Source organism: Aotus nancymaae, unplaced genomic scaffold (assembly GCF_030222135.1).
Source record: "Aotus nancymaae isolate 86718 unplaced genomic scaffold, 86718_ANA_hifiasm-v0.15.2.pri h1tg000067l, whole genome shotgun sequence".
In the NCBI taxonomy this organism is placed as follows: Eukaryota; Metazoa; Chordata; class Mammalia; order Primates; family Aotidae; genus Aotus; species Aotus nancymaae.
The window spans coordinates 17086026-17098066 of record NW_026988482.1 but is presented as its reverse complement, the minus strand read 5'-3'; the positions used below and the strand labels follow the sequence as shown (position 1 = coordinate 17098066).

Below are 12041 nucleotides of genomic sequence, written 5' to 3'. Positions count from 1 at the left end.
AAATATACTGTATAGTAAAACAAAATATTATCATTCAAAGCAATTTTATTTACTAAAACCACTTTGCTTTGTCAAGTGAGCAAAGTCAAAACACTTCCCTTCAGAAGGCTGGATATCAATCCATCAAAAAAAGTACCTTAATTTGAGAACCTGAAAAATCAACTGGCACCATTTTGCACACTTTGTTTTACTAGAGACTCAAGCAATGAGAGGGAAATTCATTTTGCTTGTAGCATCCACTCACCTTCTGCAACATTCTCACGGCTATTGCTCAACACAGTTCCAATTATTTTTCTTCCAGTATAAACTAAAGCTTCCATTCTTTCAGTATAATAGGAAAGCTTTTATTTAGAAATATTAAAATAGTGTAGATTGCAAGGACTGATTTGATGAGAATGTTAATTAAATGAACCAGGAAGTATTTTTTGAATAAAGAGTGCTTCCTTGGGTGAAGTAATTATCCAATTCTACCAGGAGGTGACCAATCCTACTCCAGAAGAAGGGGCAACTTAATTCTTGTTTCTGCAAGGTTGCCAATACTTTGTGCATACATACACACACATACACACACACAATATATGTGTGTGTGTGTATGTGTGTGTATATATACGGTACATTATCTTAAGAGATTGTTCCTTTTTCACAATAAGACAAACTTAAGAGAACATTAATGGAAGTATTATACTTGAATGTAATAAACTTTAAATACTGAATTTAAAAAAGTTGAGAACCACCAATGAATAGAATACAGCCATGTTCAGGACCTTCACTGAAAATTTTTGGAAAGGAACGATCATCATGCAATTTTTATATAAAAACTTGTTTTGTTGAGATCTAATCTAAAATCTGTTAAAGATCACATATCACTTTTAAAAAATTTGACTATGAGCCCAGAAATTCCTGGAATCATAAATATACATAAAGAACATTTTAACCACATAAAGATCTGGTGTTCTATATTATCTAAAAAGAAACCATTATGCAACTAAATTAAAATACGTGCCCCTTGAGGCTGAGCACGGTGGCTTACACCTGTTATCCCAGCACTTTGGGAAGCTGAGATGGGTGGGTCACTTGACGCCAGGAGTTCGAGACCAGACTGGCCAACATGGTGAACACCTGTTCTACTAAAAACACAGAAATTAGCCAGGTGTGCCTGTAGTCCCAGCTACTCAGGAGGCTGAGCCACAAGAATCACTTGAACCCAGGAGGCGGAGGTTACAGTGAGCTGAGATCGCACCATTGCAAGCCTGGGTGACAGAGAGAGACTGTCTCAAACCAGCACTACCACCAACATCCCTCCCCCCAGCATTCCGAACCCTTGAATGACAACCAAGATCTGAAAACCCTAATCTAAACAAATGTAACAATGTGGTAATTAGATAATATCTCTTGCTGATGGTGGCCATATAGAACTCAATACAATGTATAAATAGTTCTACTTAGTGCATAAAGAAAATCCTCCTAGTTCCTGGGAGAACAAACCAGGCAAGAAATATAAGGAAAAATAAATTTTCACAGATTATTGTAGAAAAGATGAAAAATGTTAATGAATTATTTTTGTGCATCAAACCCACTTAAGAGTGTAATTTGTTGAACGAAACTACATATTAAAGACTTTCCACACTATCACTGAACATTTCAATTGAAGATACATTACTAAGGATATTTTAGAAGAAATTCCGGTACTGAGAGACCTATTTGTATAAATAAATAGCCTTATAGTCACTTTTTTTCATTTGCATCAACATTTTTGAAAATTGAGAAATAATTCACATACCATAGAATTCATATTTTTAGAGTGAATAGTTTAGTGGTTTTTAGTACATTCTTAAGGTTGTGCAACCATCATTACCACCTAATTCCAAAATATTTTCATCACCCCAGAAAGAAACTCTGTATCCACTGACAGTCACTCCTATGTCTCCTCTTCATCCTTGGGAACTATGAATCTACTTTCTGACTGTGCGAATTTATCTATTCCACATATTTCAAATAAATAGGATATATAATATGTGGCCATCTGTGCTTGGCTTCTTTCACTTAACATATTTTCAAGGTTCATCCTTGGAGCATGTATCAGTACTGCATTCCTTATTATGGCTAAATAATGCTCCACTACAATCCATTAAAAATGGATATATCATTTTTGTTTATCCACTTCCTTAAATTTATACTTAAGTATTTCATTCTTTTTGATACTATTATAAATGTTTTCTTTATCTTGCAACTTTACTGAACCTGTTTATTACCTTGATAGTCTTTCTTAAGATTTTCTCTAAACAAGATTATGTCATCTGCAAATAGTTTTCTTGCTTTTTATTCTGGTAGCCGCTTTTTCTTTTAAATCTTGCCTAATTCCTAGAACCTCCAGGACAATGTTGAATAGAAGTAGGAAGAGTAGAAACCCTTGTCTTGCTCCTGATTTTAAAGGGAAAACTTTCAGTCTCTCATCATTTAGTACGATGTCAGTATCGGGTTTCTGGAGATACCCTTTATCACCAAGTTTGCTTTTATTCCTAGTTTATTCAGTGTTTTTATCATGAAAACCTGCTGGTTTATGACAATTGCTTTTTCTGTGTCTACTGAGATATCATGTGCTTTATGTCCTTTATTAAGATGGTGTCTTACTTTGATTGATAAGTATGTTTCTATGTTAAATAACATAGAAACATTTTTCTATGTTGAATTAACCATGTATTCCTTAAATAAACTCCATTTGATTATGGAATCTCATCCCTTTTCATGCTGCTAGATCCAGGTTGTTATTTTGTTGCTTTTTCTATCTATATTCATATGGGATATTGATTTGTAATTTTTTCTTCTTGTGATATCTTTGGTTCAGTATAAGGATAATATTGGCCACATAGAATGAGCTGGAAAGCATTCCTCATGTTTATTCCTTTTTGGGGAAGAGTTTGTGAATGACTGGTGCTAATTCTTTAAATGTTTGGCAGAATGTACTAGTGCAGCTATCTGGTCTGGGATTTTTGTGCTTTGGAAGTTTTTGATTACTAATTCAATATACTTACTTGTTATAAATTTTCAAAAATTTTCTATTCTTGAGTTAGTTTCAATAGCTTATGTCTTTCTAGAAATGTATTGGTAATTATAGAGTATATAACTATAAAATACATATATGACTATATAATGATATATATATTATAGATGTCTTTTGCCTTTAGTAATAACTTTTTCTTAAAGTATACTTGTTATTAGTATAGCCACACTAGGTATCTTTTGGTTACTTTTGTGTAATGTATCTTTTCCACCCTTTTACTTTCAACCTTTTTATGTCTTTGAGTCTAAAGCGTCTCTCTTGTAGACCCTGTATAGTTGGATTCTGTTTTTTAATCTACTCTATCAACGTTTTTGCCTTTTAACTGGAGTGCTTAATCCATTTATATTTAACATAATTACTGATAATGTAGAATTTACTTCAATTAGCTGTGTTCTATGTCTTGTGTTTTCTTTTTCTATTCCTAAATAACTACATTCTTTTTGTATTACATAGATATTTCCTAGTGTATCATTTTAATTCCCACATCATTTCTTTTACTACATATACTTTTTAGTAATTTTCTTAGTGGTTATCTTGGATTACAAGTAAAAATTTAAAGCCAGATGGGTGGTGGCTCTTGACTATAATCCCAGTGACTTAGGTGGCTCAGGCAAGAGGACTGAAGCAGGAACATCACTTGAGTATGACAGTTTGAGGCCTGGCTGGGCAACATAGTGAGACCCTCATCTCTAAAAAAATACAGAAAAAAATTTAGCTGGGTGTGGTGGTGCCTGCAGTCCCAGCTACTCAGGAGGCTGATGCAGCAGAATTGCCTGAGTGAATGAGTTTGAGGCTGCAGTGAGCTATGACTGTGCCACTGCACTCCAGCGTGGGTGACAGAGTGAGATGCTACCTCTAAAAATAAACAAACAAACATTTTATACGAACCTAGTTTCTTTACCCCCTTTGTGGTGGTGGTGTCATGTTAATTATATCTTTATAAAATGTGTGCACATCTAATTTGTAATTATTGTTTTTTTCAGTTGTTTTTAAAATCAGGTTGGAGAAAAAGAGTTACATATAAAATAATACCTTATGTTGTTTTATATTTACCTATGTAGTTGCCTTCACTGATGCTCTTTATTTCTTCACATAGATTTGAGTTACTCTCTAGTTTTCTTGCATTTTAGTCTGCAGGATTCTCTTTAGCATCTCCTACAGGGCAGGTTTTGAGAGATGAACTCTTTCAGCTTTTGTTTACCTGGAAATACCCTGATTTCTCCTTTATTTTCAAAGACAGTTTTGTTGGATATAGAGTTATAGTCAACAGAGTTTTTTCCTTTTCAGAATTTTGAATGTTATTTCACTGCTTTCTGACCTCCATGGTTTCTGATGAGAAATCAGCCATTAATCTTATTGAGGATGATGAGTCACTTCTTTTTGCTACTTTCAAGATTCGGCCTTCGGCTTTAGACAGTTTGATTGTAATGTGTCTACATGTAGATCTCTTTAATTCAACTTGGAGTTCATTGAGCTTCTTGGATTGTTTTCATCAAATTTTACAAGTTTTGGGCCAGTATTTATTGAAATATTCTTTCTTCCATTCTCTCCCTTTCCCATCTTTCACGCACTCCCATTATGTTGGTACACTTGATAATATACCATAGGTCTCTGAAGCCGTTATTTTTTTTTATTCTTTTTTGTTACTGTTCAGTTCTTCAGCATCAAAATCTCAATTCACCCATCTTCAAGTTTGCTAATTCTTTCTTCTGCCAGCTCAAATCTGCTGGTGACTTGTCTAGAGAACTTTTAATTTATTGTACTTTTCAACTCCAGAATTTCTATTTGGTTCTTACTGATAATTTTAACTCTATTGATATTTTTTACTTGGTGAGATACTATTCCTTTACTCTCAGTCTATAGGATGGTTTTCTTTTATTCTTTGAACATATTTAAAAGAGCTGGTTTAATGTCTTTATCTAGTATGTCCATGTCTGAGCTTCCCTAGGAACAATTTTCATTGACTGCATTTTTCTCCTGTATATGGGCCATACTTTTCCTTCTGCTTGCCTCAAAATTTTATATTGTAAAATTAAAATAAATATAATATGGCAACTCTGGATATCAGACCTGTTTTCCTATCGGGGTTTGTCATTGTTGTCTTTTAGTGACTTTTCTTAATGTTATAAAGTCTGTATTCTTTGTTGTGTCTGGCTACTGAAATCTCTGTCTAGTTAGCTTAATGATTGAACAGATATTTCCTTAAATGCCTGAAACTTCTAAGTCTTCCACTCTTTTCCAAGGGCTATGTGTGCATGTTGGGGGCCTACCTTAAACATTCAGATAAGCAGTTAACAACTGCCTTAAATTGTCACTTCCTGCTTGCACAGAAGCTCATGATCAGCTAGAGGTGAGAGTTTTAAGGCCTTTTCTGGTCTTTTCTGAGGATGTGCACAGCCCTGAACATGTGTGTGGCCTTCTGGTTCCAAGGAATACACTGGAGGTTTTCAAAGGCCTTATTAAGAATTCATTCCTCCAATTTTCCTTTTAAGTTTTTTGATCAGTCTACTATTCCCTAGTGCTTTCAGGGCATTTCCCTGGAGAAGCTCAGTAAGCATTAAAATTTTAAGGTTACTGAGCATACTGCTAAACATAATGCTGTATTTAACTGCACTCAGACTTTCAGTTTTAAAATCGAGGGTTTAAAACCAAAGGGTTTCCAGACCTGGGGCATTCAGTTCTCAAACCATGAATGTTCTGGGTGAACTAGGTTGAGTTGGTTGGTTCACACACTTAAGCGGTCTGTCAATGACCTATATAAAGTGGTTCCAAATGGACAATTTAAAAATGTCTATTACTGAACTCTAGGCTAAATGGAGATTTATTTTGACACAAAGTATGAAGTGAGGCTCTAAGCTAATTTTATTTCCCTAAATAACTAGGTAATTTGTTCAACAATATTTATCTTTTAAGTCCATTCCTTGCCACTAACTTTTCCTCATCATACTATAACTTACTTTAAGAAATTACAGTGTGTTTTACAAACAATAAAATGTGGAAATTTGAACAGCTCAGCTGAAAGGATTTTGCTAATTGTATAAGTCATGAACCCATTACCTTGAACAAGACATGTATCTTTTCCATTGATGTTCAACTGTGCAACTTTATAGTCAGTCTCAATCACCGGCAACTACTTTCTGACTTATAGCACCACCAATTAGTGTAATCTGCTCATGATTATCATGTAACTGGAATTCAATAGTATGTATTTTTGTTTATCTGTTTTGCTCGACATACTTGTTTTGTGTGTTTTAGTAGTTGTTCACTTTTATTGCTGAGTAGTAGTATATTGTGTAAACATGCCACAATTTATTTAGCAATTTTCCTGTTGATGGAAACTTGGGTTATTTCAAGATCTAGATTATTATGAATAAGGCTGTTAAGAATGTTTTTGTCAAAGTGTTTTTGTCGATGTATGCTTTCATTTGTCCTGGGTAAAACCTGGGTGATAAGGTTAGTTGTATGTTTAACTTCTTAAAAACCTTCCAAAAAGGTCTTATAGTGGTATACCATTTTACATGTCCACAAGTAGTGAATGAGGGCTGCAGTTGCTCCACATTCTCATCAATGAATGTTGTTATTTTTTCTTTTGTCGTTCAACTAAGTGGGATATAGTATTTCATTGTGACTTTAAGAATATCTATTTTTACCTAGGCATAATTAATCTTTTTTCATGTATAGTTAAGTTTTGGCAAATGTGAATTTCATGCAGCCACCCACAATCAAGGTATGGAACAATTACATCACTATTATCCAAACCCCTACAAACCTCTTTATTCACCGTGGTTTTTACATTTCTCTGATGCCTAAGTTAAGCACCTTTTCACGTTGTTATTGGCCATTCACATACCTTTTTTGATGTGTCTGCTCAAGTCTTTTGTGCATTTTTAATTGGGTCACTCATTTTTTTTTATTGTTGATTTATAGGAGATATTTATATATTCTAGATACAAGTAGCATGTCATATATGTGCTGAGAATATTTTTTAACCACTGTGTGGCCTACCTATTTGGTTCTTTTTCCTTTCTTTTTTTTTTTAGACACGGTCTTGCTCGGTTGCCCAGGCTTGAGTGCAGTGGTGGGATCAAAGCTCACTGTAGTTTCAAACACTTAAGGTGAAGTGATCCTCCTGCCTTAGCCTCCCAAGTAGCTGGGACTACAAGTACCCACCATTATGCCTGGCTAATTAAAAAAAAAAAAAAATTTTTTTTTTTTAAAGATCAGGTCTTGCTATGTTGATCAGGCTGGTTTCAAACACCTGGCCTCAAGCAATCCTCCTGCCTCTGTCTCCTAAGTCACTGGGATTATAAGCAAGAGTCACCTCACCCAAAGTATTTGGTTTCTTAATGGCATCTTTTTTATGGTTAGTGTTTTATGTATTTTGTCCAAGGAACTGTTGGCTACTCTAGGTGTGCAAACATAGTCTCTGACATTTATTTCTAGGAAGATTATGGTTCTGAATTTTACATTTAGATCTATAATCCATCTAGAATTAAATTTTATGTCTGGAGCAAGACTGGTTTAGGTTTATAATTTTATATACAGATATCTAGTTATTATAGCACCAATTGTTAAAAAGACTTTCCCTTCTCTCTATCGAACTGACTAGGTGGTCCTCTGGTACTATTTAAGAAATGTGTCTAATCTATGTTCACTAAGCTTTCCTTGTAAGTTTTCTTTTAGAAGTTTAGTTCTATGGTCCATTTCAAGTTAATTTTTCTATATGACATGAAATAAGAAATGAGATTATTCTTCTTCTTTTCCTTATGTCTACTAGTTCTATCAATGAAAGAAGATGGCATTTAAATCTCCAAACGTGACTGCAGATTTGTCCATTTCCTTCCTTGTTCTGACAATTTACACTTCATGTATTTTGAAAGTATTATAGGTACGTCTTCTTGATGAAATGATACTTTCATCATTCTCGCTGCTTTTATAATTATGAAATTCATGTGCAGTAACATTATTTGTCTTAAATTCTATTTTGTCTCAAATTCTATTTTGTCTTATATTAAGACAGCAGCTTCAGTATGCTATTTGCATAACTTTCTTTCACTCTTTTACTTACAACACATGGGCCTTTATATTTAAAGTACATTTCTAACAAACAGTATATAGTTTGGTCTTGCTTTTTTGAACCAAGTTAACAATTTCTGCATCTTAAAATTGTAGCTTTGACTTAAAAGCAGGATATAGATAAGAAAATTTAAGCTGCTATAGTTTCAGTTTCTTGGGAAGCTCAGGCAGGAATATGGTATGAGCCCAGAAGTTTAAGGCCATAATAGTGCTCTATGATTGTGCCTGTGAATAGCCAACATGCTTCAGCCTAGGTAATGCACAGAAGCCCTGCCTCTTAAAAAATAAAAGAAAGAAAAAAAAAGAAAATTTAAAACAAGAAAACAGACCTGAAGAAATGAGTGAAACGAATTACAAGGAGACAGAGTTGTAAATATGAAACTGGGGTTAAAAGACATGAAAACCAGATTAACATCTACTCATAGGAGTTTAGGGACAGAGTACATACAACATGGGAAGGGCAAAATTTGAAAAGAAAAAGGTTAAGTTTCCAGAACTGATGAAAGACATGACTCCTCTGATTTGCTAAGCATGATGAATCCCAAACAGGATAAATAAGATGCTAGACACAGAGTTTCACATTTCAGTGAAATTGCAGTACACCAAAGACAAAGCATCTTAAAAGCGTCCAGCAAAAAACCCCCCAAAATCACCTACAAACAAGACACAGTAGACCTTCTTTATTAAACAAAAACAAAACATACCAGACAATATAAAACAATATCTTCAAAATGCTGAGTGATAACAGCTATCAACCTGTAATTCTAGACTGAACTAAATTTTGAATTGAAATAAAATAAAAATATTTTCAGACAAAGTCTAGAGTATTTACAATTAAGGAACCACTGCTGAAAAGACAAACCAAGGGCTCGCACTAAGGTGCATTTGGATATTTCAGGGGCATTTTTGCTTTTTACAATGACTAGTGAGTTTTACTAGCATGTAGCATGCACATCTACTAGCATGTACATGAAAGCTTTTAGAAAAGGTTAATTTTCTATAATGAAAACTGGTCCTATACAACGAACAGTCCAATCCAAATGCTGTTAGCAGTCTACTGAGAAACACAGAAGAAGGAAGACACAAGACGGGATAGTAAACAAAAATTGTATGCCCTGTGGGTTAACTTTTAATAAACAAAAGTAAAAATGACAATTTATGGGTATAAACATAAAACAGAAGTAAAACACTATAATTGGCATGATTAGAATTAAAGCTTCCCAAAGTCTGTCACAGTAGAACTAAAAGTAAGTTTTAGTCAAAAATTGTAAATAGGTAACAACATAAGCACACAGACAAATTGAAAGTAAAAAGAGGAGAAAACATGACACAAATATGAAGCCAAAAAAAATTGGCCACATTAATATCAGACAATATAGATTCTAGGGCAAAGCCATTATTATAAATGAAGATGATCATTACATAATAACAAGTACAAAACTATGTGTACCTAATAACACAATTTCAAAAGACATACTAAAAAAATCTCATGCTATGAGGAGAAACTGTTGAACCCACTGCCATATTTGGATAGCTTTAAAAACAATCGGCTTTTAGGATCAAGAAGACAGATCAAGAAGATAACAGATTAAAGTACAAAGAAGTACATAAGTAACTACATAAGTAACCAGCTTGAGTTAATAGACACATAGCAAATTTTCCAGTCAACAAATACAGAACACATACTTTCTTCAAGCACATTGATAAAAACTGACCCTTTAGAAGAGTCGAATATCAAAAGAAAACCTATTATACAAGAATATGTTCTCTGACACTATAATTCTACAATTAAGCTGTAAAATGATAAAAAGATAACTAAGATATCCCCAAGACTTTAGGATATTAAAAAAAAATCTTGCTTTAAAAATAGGTCCAGTGAAAATAATAGAAACATTATCTTGACTAACATGTCTTACCGATATGATACGATCTCCTTTTCTGAGCTCTCCACTTAGATCAGCAGGTCCTCCAGCTAAGATAAAGGAAATAAATATTCCTTCTCCATCTTCTCCTCCTACAATGTTGAAACCTAGGCCTGTTGAGCCACGATGAAGAACAACTTTTCTAGGTTCCCTAAAAATTAAAAAAATGTTCAGTATCTTGGATATTTTATATAAAACCTGACATTCTACCCGTGAGAACTACCCATTGATAATTTTTATATTATCAAACTACTAAGAAAGCTAGACAAAATATGAATCTTTTTTCTAAAAGTATGGGATAAAAAGATTCAAAGTACCCAAATTAAAGGAAAAAATTTAACTTTATATAAAAGCAAAAAACCTGTGTTATATAAAACAGAAATGAAACCAAAATGAAAAAAACAATATGGAAATTTAAAAGTAATAACATAAAGAACTTATCAGGAAATACACATACTCATGAAAAACTGATGTTGCACACACTTTATTGCCTTCAAAGCAATCACTGCCCCTAGTTAGATGTTTCAAAGGCAGCTATCCTTTTGTATTAGAGAAGGTAGGCCCTTTCTCTAGTCTCAAAGGGATGAATCATAACCATCCTAAATAAGGATCACTGCAATCCCATGCCCCTTTGCTGAAGTTAGGGTATAACCCCATTCTAACCTCCGGTAAATGCAGGGAAATTTTACTGTCATTTTCTAAAGTCAGACAGACCCTAACAAGGACAAAACATTATTACTACCTTCCTTTCCTCAAAAAACAAAACAGAACAAAACAAAACAAACAAAACCCCACATAACTGAATAATAAAATCCCTTTACTGGTTTCAACACATTATAATCAGGAAGGTGAAACCAAGAGTATACCAAAGACACCATGGACCTAAGATTGCTATACCAACCCTGGAATCGCCCATCTTTAGGCTTTTTATACAAAATAATTAAAACCTATTTGCAGGGGCACACGTAGGTTTTACCATATTGGTGATGTTTTATTTCCTATATTAGATGGTGAATTCCGGGTTTAGTGTTCCTGTTATGCTTTAAAATACGTATGAATTAAGAATTTTTTATTAGGAAATTATACTTGATTAAAAAATACTCAGCTAAAATTCAACAGTATTTGCAGGGGAAAATATATTCTGATTTTCAAATAATATAAAAAAGGTGCTCAACATCACTAGTCACTAGGGAAATAGATATAAAAATAATGAGACACTTCAGTCCTACCAGGATGGCTATAAAAAAAACCACAAAACAAAACGTAACAAGTCTTGATGAGGAGGATGTCAAGAAATTGCAACTCATAGTGAGAATATAAGGTGCAGGCACACGGAAAACAGTTTAGTGGTTCCTCAAAAAGCTAACACAGAATTACCATATGACCCAACAATTCCACATTTACATATATATCCTAAGTAACTGAAAGCAGTGATTTCAATAGATACTTGCATGTCAGTATTTGTTACAGCATTATTTTAACCAAAAGGTGAAAATAACTCAAGGGCTCATCATGAGATGAACGAACAAAATGTAGCATATACGTATAATGAAACAGTATTGTCATAAAAAGGAATGAAAGTCTGATACATGCTAACTAATGTATCTTGAAAACATTAAGTGAAATAGGGCAGTCACAAAATGATAACTATTATATGGTTCCACTTATATAAACTATCTAGAATAGGCAAATTCATAAAGACAGAAAGTGATTAAAGATTACCAGGGGCTGGGAAGATAGTAGAAGGGGGAATTATTGCTTAATGGTCACAGAGTTTGTCTGAAGTAATAAAAAGGTTTTGCAAATAGTGATGGATGCACAAAACTGTGAATCCAATTAACATTATTGAATTGTATACACTTAAAAATAGCTAAAATGCCAAATTTTATGTTATAAATATTTCACTACAATTTTTAAAAACAGATGTAATATACCACAAATTGAATTGTTTATATATATATATATTTTTTTGAGACTGAGTT

General features: G+C 33.5%; 1 protein-coding gene across 21 annotated transcripts in view; it reads right to left on the bottom strand.

Moving 5' to 3' along the window:
• The window catches only part of DLG1 (discs large MAGUK scaffold protein 1), a 262697-nt gene that overhangs the window by 62014 nt on the left and 188642 nt on the right, over nucleotides 1-12041 (bottom strand). For all 21 annotated transcript variants that reach the window (XM_064366954.1, XM_021676123.2, XM_021676118.2 and 18 more), the window contains one exon: nucleotides 10054-10210. In XM_064366954.1, the coding sequence (XP_064223024.1) occupies nucleotides 10054-10210 (157 nt within the window). The remainder of the gene's footprint in view (nucleotides 1-10053; nucleotides 10211-12041) is intronic.